General features: G+C 44.4%; 6 protein-coding genes across 7 annotated transcripts; 3 read left to right on the plus strand and 3 right to left on the minus strand.

Annotated features, from left to right (window-relative positions):
• Positions 1–461: 461 nt before the first annotated feature.
• Positions 462–4,438, minus strand: LOC6553434 (transcription termination factor 2). Its single transcript, XM_001979204.3, has 5 exons — positions 4,259–4,438; positions 3,043–4,190; positions 2,432–2,756; positions 1,509–2,365; positions 462–1,445 (listed from the first exon to the last, which is right to left on the minus strand). The coding sequence occupies exons 1-5, from the start codon at positions 4,326–4,328 to the stop codon at positions 681–683; spliced, it is 3,165 nt and encodes a 1,054-aa protein (XP_001979240.2). The 5' UTR covers positions 4,329–4,438; the 3' UTR covers positions 462–680.
• Positions 4,439–4,943: 505 nt separating this feature from the next.
• LOC6553433 (transcription termination factor 2) lies at positions 4,944–8,207 on the plus strand. The gene is made up of 3 exons (XM_026979062.1): positions 4,944–5,382; positions 5,651–7,054; positions 7,112–8,207. The coding sequence occupies exons 1-3, from the start codon at positions 5,071–5,073 to the stop codon at positions 7,976–7,978; spliced, it is 2,583 nt and encodes an 860-aa protein (XP_026834863.1). The 5' UTR covers positions 4,944–5,070; the 3' UTR covers positions 7,979–8,207.
• A 525-nt stretch (positions 8,208–8,732) lies between these two features.
• Positions 8,733–10,838, minus strand: LOC6553432 (uncharacterized zinc finger protein CG2678). Its single transcript, XM_001979202.3, has 3 exons — positions 10,214–10,838; positions 9,653–10,150; positions 8,733–8,976 (listed from the first exon to the last, which is right to left on the minus strand). The coding sequence occupies exons 1-3, from the start codon at positions 10,759–10,761 to the stop codon at positions 8,733–8,735; spliced, it is 1,290 nt and encodes a 429-aa protein (XP_001979238.2). The 5' UTR covers positions 10,762–10,838.
• Positions 10,839–11,382: 544 nt separating this feature from the next.
• Positions 11,383–12,573, plus strand: LOC6553431 (putative riboflavin kinase). Its single transcript, XM_026978475.1, has 3 exons — positions 11,383–11,502; positions 11,569–11,783; positions 11,848–12,573. The coding sequence occupies exons 1-3, from the start codon at positions 11,483–11,485 to the stop codon at positions 12,222–12,224; spliced, it is 612 nt and encodes a 203-aa protein (XP_026834276.1). The 5' UTR covers positions 11,383–11,482; the 3' UTR covers positions 12,225–12,573.
• Positions 12,574–12,865: 292 nt separating this feature from the next.
• On the plus strand, positions 12,866–15,013 carry LOC6553430 (amidophosphoribosyltransferase). Of its 2 annotated transcripts, none has more exons than XM_015154925.2 (2): positions 12,866–12,969; positions 13,047–15,013. In XM_015154925.2, exon 2 carries the CDS (start codon positions 13,054–13,056, stop codon positions 14,683–14,685), a length of 1,632 nt encoding a protein of 543 aa, XP_015010411.1. In that variant the 5' UTR covers positions 12,866–12,969; positions 13,047–13,053; the 3' UTR covers positions 14,686–15,013. The 2 variants fall into 2 exon arrangements, with proteins under 2 accessions (XP_015010411.1, XP_001979236.1); XM_001979200.3 differs by having other exon boundaries at positions 13,050–15,013.
• Positions 15,014–15,280: 267 nt separating this feature from the next.
• On the minus strand, positions 15,281–17,060 carry LOC6553429 (transcription initiation factor TFIID subunit 7). The gene is made up of 2 exons (XM_001979199.3): positions 16,859–17,060; positions 15,281–16,808 (listed from the first exon to the last, which is right to left on the minus strand). The coding sequence occupies exons 1-2, from the start codon at positions 16,955–16,957 to the stop codon at positions 15,564–15,566; spliced, it is 1,344 nt and encodes a 447-aa protein (XP_001979235.1). The 5' UTR covers positions 16,958–17,060; the 3' UTR covers positions 15,281–15,563.
• Positions 17,061–17,114: the final 54 nt, after the last annotated feature.

The following is a 17,114-nucleotide window of genomic DNA, read 5'->3' on the forward strand; positions in this document are numbered from 1 at the left end:
GTTTTAGTACTAAGCTTGAGCACTTCAATTCGAAATCATTATTTTACGGTAAGCAATTTAGGAATCGAAAAAATTATCAGACCACTTTATTCAAAATTGTTCTATACACATAAAACGTGTAATTGATGAGATTAGCTGCCTACAACATAATCTTTTTATTTTAATCTTTAGAATACATTACATTTTTCTTGGGCTGTGCGCTGCCATGTGAAGAAAGCATGCGGTTTATTATTACTTCGTGAGAACTGATCTGGCTGATCTGAAAGTAGTGTAGCGTACTTTCTAAACTTAAGAAGAAAATACGGTTTTCCTTTACATATTAAAGATTTCTTTTGTACAGTTTAACAAAAACCAAATATGTTATGCTATTCACATTGTAGAGGAATTCGATTGCATCCGCTTAAGCAAAAAACGCGAAATAATTAAATTAGGATATTAAGAGATAGTAGAACACATTTCAATTTTAATGGAACTCATTATAATTCACCAAACAACTTAAATGGTATTCTAGTTAATTTAAATACAAAAGCTTTGAAACAAAGAAATGAAAACATACAGAAAATTTACATTAATCTTGAATAAATATTTCGCTGTAAATAAACATAAAACGGTTTTCTCTGGAATGCATTCGCAAAACGACAAAAAGTAAGTTGATAAAAGCACTAACACTACCAGCAAGCTCACATTCCAAACAAACCTTTGAGGTCATCTATAGTAAGTTTAGAACTAACTTTGGCGCCTGTGAGGACGCCATCGGCAAGATCCAATTTTTTATCTTGCAATGCTTTAATCCGCTGCTCAACTGTGTCCACGCACATAAACTTATAGATAATCACGTTCTTTTTTTGGCCGACGCGGTAGATCCGGTCCTGTGCCTGTGCCTCCAACTGGGGATTCCAGTGAAGATCCAAGAGCAACAGGTGGTTAGCACCAATCAGGTTCAAACCCACACCGCCAGCAGTAAGGGAAAGCAAAAGAACGCGCTTTTGATTGTTTCGTTCGTTGAACTGATTTACAATGTCCTGACGGTTTTTCACCGGAATAGAACCGTTTAAGGATAAGGTCGGCACACCATCCTTACTCAAATGTTCGCGAAGAATGTCTAGCACTGAAGTCCACTGCGATACTACAATTGCTTTGTCGTCCGAGCTTTTTAGAATCGATGTCTTAAGGATTTGCATCACCATGTTAATTTTTGAAGAGGGACGGTGAATATTAAACACCGGGTTGCTGCGCTTCAGCAGATTTTTGGAGGCCTTGGCAATGCGGGCTTCATCTGGTAACAGCGGAGGACCGTCGTCACCTGCATTGGCAACCGAATGCTGACTCCCAGTAGAGGTATCCGTAATTGCGAGTTTATTGAGCTGGGCTAACAAGTCGATTTCCGGTGTATCGCTGTCAGAGCTGTGATCTTCCATACTCTGGGTATCCTCTCCATCCAGCATCTAAAAATAAATTTATTAGACAATAAAAATGATGGTAATATATTTATTTTTAGTCGAACTCACCGCATCAATAAGCCCAGGATGGCAGCAAATTTGTCGAAGACGCAGCAATAACACCAATATATCATGAGATTTTACCTCCCTTTTGCTTCCGGCCATTTTGGCAAACTTTTCGTGCATCTTGTAATATGCCCCATTGGGATCTTTAATTTGGTTGTAGGTTGGTTTATTGGCATCGCTTATGTAATTCATATCCGTTTCTTTTTCGGCGCGCTGATGGAGAAACTGAGCGAACAGTGTCCTCGAATAGGTCATTACGGTTTGGTAAACATTCATCTCCTCCTTCTCCAGCGAGATCTCGATCAGGCGCAATTCTTTATTGGGCAAGCTGTTCAGCTTACCATCCGATTGCAACTGTGCCTTGGTGCGCCTCAGCATGAGTGACTTCATTAATAGATTGAGGCGATTCTGCCCGCCAGCACTCTTGTTGTCAATCCACTTCTTCCACGTGTTTAAATCATCAAAAGGCGAGCAGCGCAGGAACTTCAGCAGGGCATATACATCCAGCTCCTTGTTTTGAATAGGAGTGCCAGTCAAAGCCCAACGATATTTTCCCCGTAAATCACACACCGCCAATGACGACTGCGACTTGTGATTGCGCACCACGTGTGCCTCGTCCAATATGATCCGACGCCACTTGACGCCAAACACAGCACTCAAGCTCTTGTGCTCCCGCGCCACAATTTGGTAGGTTGTCACCACAATATCGTAAGTTCGAAGGTGCTTTCCCTTCGTCTCCCGATTATTGCCATGGTGCACGCAAACGGTCAGTTTATTACGGGAAACCTTGGATTCCACCTCGCTCTCCCACTGACGCAGCAAGCTGGCAGGGCACACCACCAAGGTACCGCCCCTATGCGCTGGAAAATGTAAAAACAATTACAATTAAACACAAACACCCTTACTACGACAATAATGACACTTACTATCTTTACGGCCCTTGGATTTCCATCCAGCTATGCTTTTTCGCTTTTTATTTTTATCATCCTCACTGTCGCTGTCGCTGCTCTCATCTTTGCCCCCAGTTATCTCTTGGCGATTTTTGCACGAAAGGACAGATGAGATCATGGTTAGAGTCTTGCCCAAACCCATATCGTCGGCCAGTATTCCTCCCCGAGGTAGTTTACGTTCGCGCCAGGCCATCCAGGCTAAGGCGTGTTTTTGGTGGTTCATAAGCGATACTTTCAGGCCAGTAGGATCCTCCGCGAGCACTTCGGGTCCAGGGAGGTCCTTGAGTGAGACGTGGAGGTCCTAAAAAAGACAACCATTAATTGCTGTGCTTATAGCTCAAAAAAATTTGACCGAATCAACTGTTCAGTACTCGACGTTTTAATCTTGGCGTGCTCTTGAACAGCCGCCGCACAGTAACTCGTGCCCAGCGGCTCCCAAGTATGAGCACGCTTCTCAGATATCCGTTCTGAGTCATCACATGGACAAAAGGCAAAAATAGTCGTTGGTTTTCAAGTTTCTGAATAATTGCAGAGGCTTTGAAAATATCTCCCAAGACTGTTATTCACAGAACTAACTACTTCCTTACCTTTAGCGATTCCAGGGTAAGTGCCTTCTGGTTGTTAAACGTGGCCATTCCTTGGGCACCCGTGTAGACTGGTTTAATTTCATTGACAGCCTCCGACAACTCATCCCAGTCAGGAGTATCGATTGACGGAGCTCTGGGTGGATTAAATATTGACTTGACCACTTTGACGGCGGGCACTTTACTCGGCTCAACCTTTAGTCTGTTTGCAGATTGCGCGGCTACTTCGAGCTCATGGCGCAGGGTGTCAATGCGCTTTCTAATCTGGGTGCCCTTGTCGGGCAGCTTGTGCGCCACTTTCTCGAAAAGCTTCTCGGCATCGCTTAGCTGAACGCGCTTTTCGGCTAGCTTACGCATCTCCTCATCGTAGAAGACCTGGCTGACCACCTTCTGGTCCTCGCTCTTAATCTGCGATCGACGTGGAGCGGCAGGAGATGTATTTTGCTTGAGAACCGCGTGTATTGTTGGCTGACTGAGTTTCTTGCTCGTCTTGACCACCGGAGCGCCAGCACTGCTTCTGGGCGAGAAAGACTTAGATGCGCGTACAAACGGAGGACCGGTCATGTTTTCCTTATTGGTGCTAACATCGTCGTCTGTGCTGGAAAGTATCTCAATTGGTGTCTCTTTGTTGCTGAGTATGAGCACATCGCTGCCACTAGAGTCGTCCAAGATCTCAGAATCCGCAGCACCAAGCGTCGAGTGGAGGGCGTTCTGTATATTATCAGCAAACTGGGTGGTGTAGCGCGGCACAACCGTTTCGGCAGTTGCTGCCTCCAGGGGCGCCTCCTGCTCTCCATCGCTATAATCGATCTCGCTGTCGTCATCGCTGAGATCCTGAGGTCGCACCCCAGTGATGCTCATGCGGGTGCTGGGAGACAAAGCGCGCTGTTCCAACTCGTCATCCTCATCTTCGCTATCGGAGGAGATTCCCAATCGCTTCATCCTAGTGCTTCTGGCGGGCGGACGAACGCTGTCGTCCTCAGAGTTGTCAGAATCCTGGGAATTCTGTGAGTTTTCGGATTCACCGGACTCTTCGGATTGCGCTGACTCACTCGTCTGGAACTCCTCGTCTGATTTCGTTTCATCTATAACCACGCCAGCGCTGCTAGGGCGCGAGGATTTGCTGCGTCGCGAGGATTTCCTTGATCGGCCTGTATTGCATGTTAAGTAAATGATATGCACTGGGCACCAAACCTATTCCGCTCCATCAATTACTCACCTAAAGTGGAGTTGTTGAGCACTGAATCCTCCGCCTCCTCGCTATAATAGGGCTCGCTTTCACTGGACATTTTTAGCTACAGGTATTTTACGAAAAATGCTTGTAAATCAGCGCCATTTATTTCAGAATGACATTCGTTACGGAGATGCCAACTGGGAGAAAAAATGCAAGAAACTATCGATATTTTAAAGAGCAGAACTTTGAGCCGGATATATTTTGTGGACTGTAACGCGATAAAATGTTTATTTAAGGACACATTTTTTTGTAAGACTACCAAACAAATTATTTTAAACTTAAAAAAATGAGATTACTAATTTGTAGTAATCCAGTATGTATTCCATTGTTGGTATCTTCTTGCCACAGTGTGAACACTCCGCTACGAAATTATCGGCTACTTTCAAAAGCGCTTATCGATAACCTGGCGACTACTTTTAAAGATTTAAGTCGCTCCATATTTCGAGCTTAATTAAAATCTTATATATTAAAATGGCACCAGAAAGTAGGTTTTCGGTGGAGCATTTACTTAGTTATTTTTCTAATCTATTCGTTTTCAGGTCCACAGAGTCCAGGCTCGAAATCAGAGTCGCCGCCCTGTTGCAGTTCCTGGAGCTCTGATGAAATTAACATCCGGTTGGAGCCTGAGCTGAATGACAGTCTAGAATTGTCAAGTGGTAAGGGCCTGGAACTTCCAATGGCACATCCTCTTACATCGATTTACCCCAACAGAATATGCAGACAACGAATGTGTAATTTTTGTCAGTGCTTCGGAGTATACCGAAAAGAAAACACAGATCGATCAGCTGGTGCAAAAGATGCTCACGTTGGAGGAGCAGCAGCGGCAACTGGAAGAGAACGGGTCCAACAACAAGGAGCTCTGCGAATTGAAGTCGCACTTGGAGAAGCTCAATGCCCGCCTGGAGGCACTGGGCGAATTCCTCCTCACGTTGCGTGTGCGTGAGGATCAGCAGGCGATTAAGATCGAAGATGTCTCGGAACAGGTGGACCAAACTGAGCAGCCCCAGTGGAGCAATTTGTACTCCGGGCTGAACCGCTATCGACAAAAGGCGAACTACACCGCGGCCCAGTTCTATCAGCACAAGAGCAACATAATTGACAGCCTGAAGGTAAAAGACTGACTTGAAAGGTATACTGCACAAGGGTTTAATGGTTTGATAAACAGGCTTGATTGTTTTTATAAGTCTATACGTCTATACTATATAGTATATTTTTAAATCTTTAAATACGCGTTCTTGCACTTATGAACTATTTCTTTTCGTGACTTTTGACAATTCAGTTGAAATCTATCAAAAATCCACTTGTTCATTATGTTTATTATATTTAACTATTTAATAGAGTTATTATGCCTAAACTTAAAATGCATATATTTTGTAGACCCTTTATGAGCCCATTCAGCCGGGTCCTACAGTCGATGACTTGGAAAGGCAACCCGCCTTTCTGTTGGTTCCCCTGCTAAAACATCAGCAGTCTGGCTTGAAATGGATGCAATTTCGCGAGCGTCAAAAGATCTGTGGAGGAATCCTTGCCGACGACATGGGTCTGGGAAAAACTCTATCTATGATAGCTCTAATATTGGCATCAGAAGAAACTAATAGCAGTAAACGGGAAGAAAATCAGCGGGCCTTGAAGTTAAAGTGGACGCAGAAATACATACATACCAAGAAAATCCGAAAAATCAGCATGTTTGATGATGAAGAAGAGTCTGGAGAGGAGGAAAAGTACGAGCCGCCGGAGAAACGCGTCTGCCAAGCCAACACTAAAAAAAACAGCCAATTTCCAATATTAGATGATGAAGATATAGACGAGGAGGTAGTGGAGGATGAAAAGAACGAGTTGGTGGCAAAGAGGCCTGAACAAGAGGTTTTCAGTTCGGATGAAGGGGAGGAACACTTTGCAAGCGGTCGGTTTCCGTCGGCCAACACATTAGTTGTTTGCCCCATGAACGTAATATGCCAGTGGGGCCAGGAGGTAACCTCCAAGGTGGCGCCAAATGCCATTAGGGTGCTGACTTTTCACGGACCCAATCGCCATGAAATTGGAATAGAGGCATTCAGGAGCTCCGATTTAGTGATTACCTCGTATAATCTCTTAGTAAGCGAGCTTACACGATATGGGAACGCTTCCCCGCTCTTCGCCGTTCACTGGAACAGGGTGATCCTCGACGAGGCTCACATCATTCGGAATCCAGAAACCAGTTTCTGTAGCTCTGTATGTCAGTTGCGAGCCCGTTGTCATTGGGCCTTGACTGGCACTCCTGTTCAAAATCGGGCCGTCGATGTGTTCGCTCTGCTGCGGTTTTTAAATGTACCAAACTTTCAGGACCTCCAGCAGTGGAATAGATACCTAAATGAAAGCATGCTCGGCCATCGCCGGCTCAACTTTTTAATAAAACCATTAATGCTGCGCAGGACCAAGCAACAACTGCAGGCATCTGGGGATATGCCTGCGCTGCCTTCCTTAAAGGTTGAACTTATATGCGTACAGCTTTCGAAACCTGAAATGGCCGTATATCAAATCCTGTCTGCCATATCCAAAAAAATCTATACACGCATCCTGCAACAACGGGAGAAGGGCAACAGTGATTTAAATTATAACGCTCTGGAAAGAACCCCACAGTTTATAAACGAACAAATCTTTGACGAACGGCACAACGAGATTTACGATAGATTTCATATGTTGCTTGGCTTCAATCCGGGAGAAAAGATCTTTAGTATATATACCCTGGTGCTACTGCTGCGGCTGCGACAATTTTGTTGCCATCCGGGACTAATACTTGGGGTGAATATAGTTATTTCATTTTATCGCCACATAGTCAAACTCTACATTTTCCGCCAGATGCTGAGTGGAGCTTTAACAGCCGAAGACGTTCAGAGTGTGAAGGTGGATGCCTCAGACGTGGAGGGCCAGCTCAAGATGGATGTCCTCGCAGATTTGGATAAGTTTGACGCAACCGCTGGGGTAGAGGACTCCTGTGAGGAAGAGGACAGTACTCAGAGAGTTAAAAATTTCATGTTAGAAGTCAAAAAAGATGAAATTAAGGAGGAGAATGTGCCGTGGCATTCTGGTGATGACCTACCATCGGACTGTTCTTCTGATGATCTATTAGATAGTGCCAGGGCTCTTGAACTGCTTAATCCCCAGAATCCCATATTTCAGTTTATGCGCCCTTCTGCCAAACTACAGCTGATCATTAATAAGCTAGAGGAACTTCTCACGGGCACCAACGACAAAATCATTGTTACATCACAGTGGGTGAGCTATCTCACCATCATCCGTAAACGACTGCAGGATCTGTCATGGGAAACACTTGACTTTAATGGCCAGTTAAGCGCCAAAGATCGCGAGCTGGTGCTGCAAGACTTTAACACCAATAACGACAAGCGCGTGCTCCTACTCTCCCTCACCGCTGGCGGTGTGGGACTGAATCTGAACGTGGCCAATCATATGCTAATTGTGGACCTCCACTGGAACCCGCAGCTGGAGCGACAGGCTCAGGACCGCATCTATCGATATGGTCAAACTAAGCCCACCTTCATCTACCGCTACATGTGTCAGGACACTGTAGAGCAACGAATTAAGTCCCTGCAAGATTACAAGCTGAACATTGCCAAAGTGGTGGTTCCAGAGGAAGGAGGAGTTGTGCCCAGATGTGTTGGCGGTGGTCTCAACCCCGGGGAGCTGAACAAACTGTTTGCGATGTGAGGAAACTATATTTTAAGTCGTTAATTATCTATTTAAAAAGTTTATGTTGTTTGTTTTCATTTAAAAGTTTCGTATACAAAAGCTTTACAATTTCAAATTTACAAGTGCCTTATATGAATTCATATGAATTATATGAATTCATTTTCAATTGATTCCAATTGTGTATTAATTCTATAGAGACTTCCTTTAAGGATTGATGTTATATTTTGTATAATCGTTATCGTATGTTTATTTACTCCATAAGAAATAATTAAAAAAACATGTTGATGTTATATTTTGTATAATCGTTATCGTATGTTTATTTACTCCATATAAATTAATTAAAAAAAAACAAAAATATGTATACATATATATTTCATTTATTTTGATACATAAAGAACATATTATAAACCAACCGTACAATTCAATTAAAGACAATCATTTAATAAAGAATACGGATTTTTAAGATGTTTGGATCCTTTTTGCCCTCCCAAAACGCCAGCAAGGCAATAAGAAATAAATCCGAAGCTCTAAAGATACATACATATATGCGGAATCTAACCAGTATATTTGTGGGATATACAATTGAAAAACGTAATATTAATTGTGAGCTTATGAAAGTAAGAATAAAATAAATGTAATTTCTGTCAACAGAATCATATTTCAAATGGTAAAACTATAGCTGTATTAAGGAAACGCAGCGTAAGCATCAAAAAACAGAAGTGTAGGCCTTCGGTCATATTTATAACTATAAATCGTTTATATTCATTTTATATTAATGTGCTGCTTTCAATGGCTGTTTTCCAGGAGTAATACCACTAGCCATCCGTTTGGACATGATCTTCTCTTGAATCGTTAAGTTGTTGCTGTGAATGCGGGTTTTGTGCTTTCGCAAGTAGTCAACATCTACAAATACCAATGAGCAATATTCGCAACGAAACAGATTGTGAGTGAGCATATGCCGTTTCAGGTTGTAGATACTATAGAACTTCTTTAGGCAAATATGGCATCTTGGTTTCCTGTTGATAACAAATAAGAGATATCGTTAGTGGGCTCTGACACAAATTTCAGACAAACTAGTATCCTGTCTATCCCGTTCTTTATAGAACCTGAAGCTTTTCCTTTTACCAGTTACATACTTTTAGACGAATCTAGTATATAAATAGTAGGGTATAGAAAGGTATGTTTAGAACAGATAACCAATCCCAACAATGTGCTTACTCGACTAGTGGGCTACGAATCCGATCCGAAATCTGGATTTCGTTCTCTTTGACATCTCCATGTTTAGCGGTCCCTGGAAGACCTTCACTCCGTTTTTTGGGCTCCCCGTCGCTGGAAAGATGTAGTTGGTAAATATTTAATTGCAGAAGGATAGCCGCTTCTATATATCCAGACTGTAACTCACCGTAACCCTCGTGGTTTAAGAATATTGTGATTATTCCAATTTTCTTTCGCAAAATAGCTATCGGAGTTGAGATCGCCAATTCTGGAAACAAGAGATTACGTTAAAGTCGATTTCGTCGTTTGTGCGAAGGACAAATTTTCCTTTTTTGGCACAGAAAATAATAACATCAAAGTTCTGAAACAAACTTGCTTTCCGAGACGGACAAGACGCGTTATTTCCTCGTTACATACTGTTAAGCGGATCTAGAGTATACTGGATTCTACATTAAACTAGTGGAATTCTAAACTTACGGATTAAGCGTAGTCGGACTGCTAGACATGCCTTTCAAGCTGTTCTCAGTGCAGTTTGGTTTCAGATCCTGCGCTTGATCGCTGTCCTTCGAGTCAGGTTTCTTTGTGGACTCGGATTGTATAGAGCTTGCCTGTAGTAGATGCTCTCTGCGATGGATTTCCAGCTGAACATACTCGATGAATACCGCTGAGCACTGGGTGCAGGAGAGCGGACCGTCTCTGTCGTGGGTGCTAAGGTGCTTTTTAAGGTGATCTTTTCGCATGAAAGCCTTCGAGCAGTGGAAACACTTGTGCGCTGGCTTGCCTACGTGGTTTTGCAAGTGCCGCTTTAGGTTCGACTTTTGCTTATAAGAGCGTGGGCAGTAGGGGCACCTGTTGCACAGATCACTGATGTGAGTCCATAGCTGGGTCTGAGAATTAAACCTCTTAGAGCAATGCGGGCACTTGTAGTAGCCATTGGCATTGCAACGCACCTGTGGATTAATTATTTTGGTACTTCTGAAAGCCGGATAGGGAATGCTTTTAAAGTAATGTGTTAAATAGGTTTTCCAATTGTCTTACCTTGGAGCTTCCTTTGGGATCCTGTCTCCGGTCGCTTCAGTGCGACAAGTCCGCCAGCGAGGATGCGGGTTAAAAGTCTGCGGTGGACCATCGTCATGGTTCTCTTGGAGCTTCGCTTGAAGTGTATGTTTTTGACCTAAATCATCTTCAGACTTCTGCGTTTTGGACACTTGCTGCAAGTCCTCTTGACGACCGCTTTTGAGCTGCATTTTCTGGGTTTGATTCTCATCCTGATGAGAAGCAATTGAATGCAAACGGCCTTCCGGACTACTCGACTGGTTAAGGAGGCGGAAAAAGTGTTGGTAGCTCTGCTCGCTCTTCCACTTGAAGCGGAAAGCATTCTGGACGGCCAGGACGCAGGGCAAGCAGATGTACTGCGGCAGGGGGTCGCCGCGTTTCACTGGGCGGTCGGTGCACCTGGCCAGAATGTGCGAGAGGCTCATCTCCGACTCGTCGAGCGCAGGATCCCGCACATGGGTGAATATATCTACCAGGATGGCGGTCTCGTCCATACAAGTCCGACATGCGTTCTTCGCGCTCTTCATCATCTTTATCTGCAACCAAATGCAATACTTTTCAATAAAGGAACAGTTTACGACATTTGGCGTTGTTTTTGCAAACTAATAATCCCGCTTCGTTGGACTTACAGTTATTTGAATCGATCATCGCTGGTAATTCATAAAAATAAACGGTACATTTTTGAGAAGTGGGATTGGTTACTCATTCTACACAATGTTCTCTTTTTGGAGAGCTGCAAATAATCCGCCGAAGCACTGAGAATTTTATTTTTTAATTTGGCAAACAAATTATTCACATTTAAGGGATTTGTATTTTAAACGTGCATATTAATATGCATAGGAGAAAAATATTCACAATAAAACTTTCTTTTGATTTAAAACCAAATAAGAAATACATTAAGGCAATGGATAAATTTATATAGTTGGACCAGAGAAAATAAAATAAAAAAATATTTTTCAGGTACTGCAATTTTTCCTATATATAATCCTAAAAATGCTATAAATAATACAATGAAAACTGTGCTTTTCGAAATAAAATGTAAGTCTCCAGTAAATTTAAAAAGGATTTTAATATTTGAATCATTAATGTACTGTTTTTTTTTTACATCTAAAATAAAATCTGCTTGTAAAAATATGTCGTTAAGTGGCAGAACCAAATAGCTGAAACAGGTTGGCAGCCCGTCGGTAACAGCTGATACACTTTATGAATGCGGAAAATTTGTCTGTGTGTTTATGAATATTATGCCGATCAATGGAACTAGGAATAGTTATGTGAGTGGCTAGTTGGCAATCACAACATACACGCTCTGTAGAGAACCACGTTTGATTCCTTGTCAGACTTGATAAATTGGCCCGCAGCGCTTTGCGGTCGCAGAAAATACCGCACATCAACCGCCCGTTGGCCTGTGATATTAATTTCAAGCGCCAGCGTAGTACATCTGGGTCAGACTGCAAGGAAATCCGGAAAATGCTGAGCCAACTGCCTCTCTTCGCTGGGGGCGAGATTGTCCGGGGCTTCGGACGCGGCTCTAAAGAGCTGGGCATCCCGACAGGTTGGTGGCGACGTTAAGCAAAACACGAAGGTCATTGCTAATTGATAACCAAACCACTTGTTAGCTAACTTTCCGCTGGAGGTGGTGAAATCGCTGCCGGAATCCCTGCCCACTGGCGCGTACTACGGCTGGGCAAACGTGGATAATGGACCTGTGTACAAGATGGTCCTCAGCGTCGGCTGGAATCCCTTCTACAACAACAAGGAGAAGAGCGTGGAGACACACATGCTGCACGATTTCAACTGTGACCTGTACGGCCAGATACTTAAGATATGCATTGTGGGGTACCTGCGACCAGAGCGCAGTTTCGACTCCCTGGAGGCACTAATTGCCGCTATCCGGGAGGACATCGAGCAGGCCAAGGCGTTCCTCGACGAGGCGGACAAGGGCAAGCTGAAGGAGGCTCCGTTCTTTAGCGAGAAGCTCAGCTCGTCGAAATAGCGATATTATAGGTCAGTCTGGAAAAGGAGGCTTCGCTGAAGGAGGCACTACTAATCGTCGCACGGCTTGTGCTTCGAAATAGTTATTCCATCAGTTATCTTATCAATCAAATTGCGCGATGGACAAAGCGGAATTCGTCTATCGAATCATGTACTTAAGTAACCGTTTTCGTTGATTTCGACTCCTCATAAAGAACCAACAAATTTAACATTTGTTGACATTTCAATTTGATATTTATCAAATGTATACACGAATCTGTTTTTGTAAAAATGTTCCTGCTGTGCATTTTTTCTAATATATACCTTATCTTTGAACGGATAAATGGTCCAGTGGAAAAACTTGAAACCTATCTACCTTTCTTTCAATAGCCGGCCTTTTTATTTATATTAGTGATCATTTTGAAATATGTAAATCAATTTAAATGTAATATATGTATGTAGCATTTAAAGTAGTAGCAGCTATTAATTTCGATTACTTTTATTATACAATAAAGAAGAACCAAATCGTAAAATATATTTCGCTTTGAGCAGTTTAATTAGATATAAGATTTATTAAATATGATTCAATGTGTGATTTAAATTCCAATTTGAAAATACAGACAACATAATGCTATCGATCCAGCAGCACCCAGAACTATCGATATCAGCGACCGATCGATATTGGGCTTGATCTCGACCGAATCGGGAAAAACTAAGCTGCGCGTGCGAGGATTTTTCTTGTATAAAACCGTTGCGTAAACCAGCAGGTAAATCAGATCGCCGTCAACCGCGCCACTAGCTGCAATCAGTTGCCCTCAACTACCATATTGCACATATTTCGCAGCAGCAACATGTCAGCGCCACAGCAACAGTCGCAGCAGCAACAACAACATGTGCGCGTGGTCGAGCAGCAACAGGTGGAACCAGCTGAGGAGGTGACCTCCAGAATGGCATCGGAATCCATCTCTGCCATCAAGGAGCTAACCGGTTTAACGCACGAGTGCGGCGTTTTTGGGGCCATCGCTTGCGGAGACTGGCCCACCCAAATGGACATTGCGCACGTGATCTGTTTGGGACTGGTTGCACTGCAGCATCGCGGGCAGGAGTCTGCCGGCATAGCGACCAGCGAGGGCAAGTCCTCCAAGAACTTCAACGTGCACAAGGGCATGGGGATGATCAGCACCCTGTTCAACGATGACTCCATGAAGATGCTTCGTGGCAACCTGGGCATCGGTCATACGCGCTACTCGACCGCTGGCGGATCCGGAGTGGTCAACTGTCAGCCCTTCGTGGTGCATACGACCCATGGAACAATGGCCCTGGCCCACAATGGTGAGCTTGTAAACAACGAATCTCTGAGGAGGGAGGTTTTGGCCAGAGGCGTGGGTTTATCCACCCACAGCGACAGTGAGTTGATCGCCCAGTCGCTGTGCTGCGCTCCGGAGGATGTTTCCGAACTGGATGGACCCAACTGGCCAGCCAGGATCAGGCATTTCATGATGCTGGCGCCGCTCTCCTACTCGCTGGTGATCATGCTAAAGGATAAAATCTACGCTGTGAGGGACACCTATGGCAATAGGCCGCTGTGCATTGGCAAGATAGTGCCCATTAATGCTGGGCACGGCAACAACTCAGACACACCCGCCGATGGTTGGGTGGTTTCCAGTGAGAGCTGTGGTTTCCTGTCGATCGGCGCAAGGTACGTCCGCGAAGTGGAACCCGGAGAGATAGTGGAACTGTCACGGAGTGGCTACCGCACGGTGGATATTGTGGAAAGACCAGACTTCAAGCGCATGGCTTTTTGTATATTTGAGTACGTTTACTTCGCACGCGGAGACAGCATCTTCGAGGGTCAGATGGTCTACACAGTGAGGCTGCAGTGCGGCCGGCAGCTGTGGCGAGAGGCTCCAGTGGAGGCGGATATTGTGAGTTCCGTTCCCGAGTCTGGTACAGCAGCGGCGCATGGCTATGCCCGTGAGTCTGGCATTGAATTTGTAGAGGTTCTCTGCAGGAATCGCTACGTGGGACGAACATTTATTCAACCCTCTACCCGGTTGCGGCAACTGGGAGTAGCCAAGAAGTTTGGAGCCCTGTCCGAGAACGTGACTGGCAAGAGATTGGTCTTGATAGACGATTCCATCGTGCGAGGCAACACCATTGGACCAATAATCAAGTTGCTGCGGGATGCAGGCGCCCGGGAGGTGCACATCCGAATTGCCAGCCCGCCGCTCCAGTACCCATGCTATATGGGTATAAATATTCCGACTCGAGAGGAACTGATTGCCAACAAGCTGAACCCCGAACAACTAGCCAGGCATGTGGGCGCCGACAGTCTGGCTTATCTTAGTGTGGAGGGACTAGTCGAGGCTGTCCAACTGAAGCATCGGGATGCAGGCGATGGCAAGTCCAAGGCAACGGGCCACTGCACCGCCTGTCTCACTGGCGAATATCCCGGTGGGTTGCCCGATGAGTTAAGCTGGTGATCGAAAAAGACTTTTGGAAACCAGTTTTGCCCACTACAAAACAAGAAAAAAAAGCAGTATAAATAGCCATAGAGGGCTCGGAATTACTGTCACAAATTTTGCATTTAGTGTACCTAGCACCCACCCATTCCTATTTACGCTCTACTTTGTTAGATCTTAAGTAAATAGCCCACGTGCTTCCCCAAGCTAAAAGACACATATTAAAGTCTGGTTTTGCCTCTGGAACTTTACTCATAGTACAAAATACATAACTCTTTGTTGCCCATCCTGAACACCACAAAAATTTGTTTTTTGCAAATGCCGATAATAAAGACAGTTAGACTATTAATGAACCTGTCTTTATCTTCTATGCATGAAAAGCCTCGAAGATATGAAATTACGCCTATGACATCGACCAGTTTATTCCAAGGTGCCATTAATCAGGCTATGCCAGTGACTCTGCGCGGCAATGCACCATTTCATAAGGAGATCATGGGCTCGACAAGCACTGGAGGCACTCAACTGATTCAGATATGTTTCTTTAGAATTTTCGATTATTAATTGATGATAAGCCTATTAAGACACTGCAATAACACTGAAGAAACAGATTCATTTGTCGTACTCTGTTGCCTTACAAGAAAGCGATATAATCATTTCTTATCAGTACTGAGGAAACACTTGAATCTTACACAAATAATGAGTTGACCAATAATAGGGCAAAATTTCTTGGCAAAGGTTTATGGTCTGAAGTGTCCAATTCGCCGTCCAGTTGCACTTTACCAACAGAAAACGGAGTTGATATCATAAATAGTTTTAAATAAGATCTAAATAAGTATGTACATAGTTTAAATACAACTTATGCTAGTCCACGAACAGCCCATGTGTATTCTATATTCTTCTTAAGACTCCAGCATATTCTCAAAGTCCTTCAGCTCCAGTTCTCTTTCAATAACCTGTGTGTAGAGATTATCAAGCGTTTCCTGCATTCGTTGCTTGAGTGTGGCATTCTGAATGGAAGCGATTTCCGTTGACTTCTGCACCTGCTGCGCCTTCAGTTCACTTATCTGCCGAGTCAGTTGATTGATCTTTTGCTGCACCTGTTGCTGCGTGTACTGCGGCTGCGGTTCGTCTATGAATTCCATGTTCTCAAACTCCTCTCGCTTGGCAAGCATTTGGCTATCGTAGAAGCCACTGGGAGCAGCAAGGTTGGAGCTCGACCCGGCGGCGCTTAGCTTAGGACTGCTGGCTTCATGCCCAAACATAGACTTGCTAAACTCGTTCTGATCCATTTTTACGCCGCCCGCTCCGGTATTACTGCCACCAGCGCCAAAGAAGTCCGACATCCGTGAATCATCAGCCGAGAGGCGTGAGGATTCCTCCATCTCCCGCCGCTGCATGTTGTTGTTTCCCCGATCCGGCTCATCCTCGTCATCCGTGGTGGACACTTCCTCGCCGAAGATGTCGTGAACTGCAACTCCCATGTTCGGCGCCCGGTGGGAGGGAAAGTTGCTGGCTTCATCATCATCGGACTCCACATTGATGTCCCGCTGGGAGCTCATTTCCATGATCGTCTTTTCGCTGGCATGCATGGTGGTTTCGTCCTGCAGATCGTCATCTGCATCGTTGTAGGGCTTGATGTCCGATTGTTCCAGTTCATCCATTGGCTTGTCCTCTTCGTTTATGATTTCATAGTCCACTCGAACGGCCTCGTTGTCAATGCGGAGCAGGTGCTTCACTTCCTTCTCGATTTCAGGAGCTTCGACATTTTTTTTCTTTAGAGTTTTGCGGAATCGTCGTTTCCTAACATTCTTGCAGGGGGGTGTGATGCCGTGCGGAAAGAGGTACTTTTTGTCCACCTTGTTGGGATCCTTCTTTTTGTTTTTATTAGGCGACTCCTTCTCCGTCTCGTCCTCCGGCTCCTCCTTGCAAATGAGTATCTGGCAGATGTCTGCCGACTTGTAGAAGCTCTTGTTGTCAATGGTCTTGTAGCTCTCCACCACAGTGGGCAAATCCACGAGCTTCGTGTACAATATCTGATCATCTACTCGCACTTCACCGTACCTCAGATCCTGATCGAGTTGGATGGATAGCCGATCCTTTATGGTGCCAGCATTTATTGCCTCATGGACCGTGTCCGCCAGTTCCTGCGGGTGTAGGTGATCAGTTGATGTTTGTTTGATGTGCTCTGACTTACCTTCGGCACGCGCATGATAAACTGACTCTCCAACTCTACGCCGTCATCCCGCGGTTTGTGCTCACCTTGCTTAACCTTTTCGCTCTTCTTTTCAAACATTTTAATGCGCTTCTTAGAGAAAAAACGTACTCCTTTTGAAGATATTTATTGCTTATTAGAGATGGCACCGCTAGTGATGGATTTCAGTTCACAGTTATCGCTGCAAGCACAATGAATATTTGAAATCATTCACACTGGATCCGCAACTGCAGCAAAA

This window comes from Drosophila erecta, unplaced genomic scaffold (assembly GCF_003286155.1).
Source record: "Drosophila erecta strain 14021-0224.00,06,07 unplaced genomic scaffold, DereRS2 tig00000000-arrow-pilon, whole genome shotgun sequence".
In the NCBI taxonomy this organism is placed as follows: Eukaryota; Metazoa; Arthropoda; class Insecta; order Diptera; family Drosophilidae; genus Drosophila; species Drosophila erecta.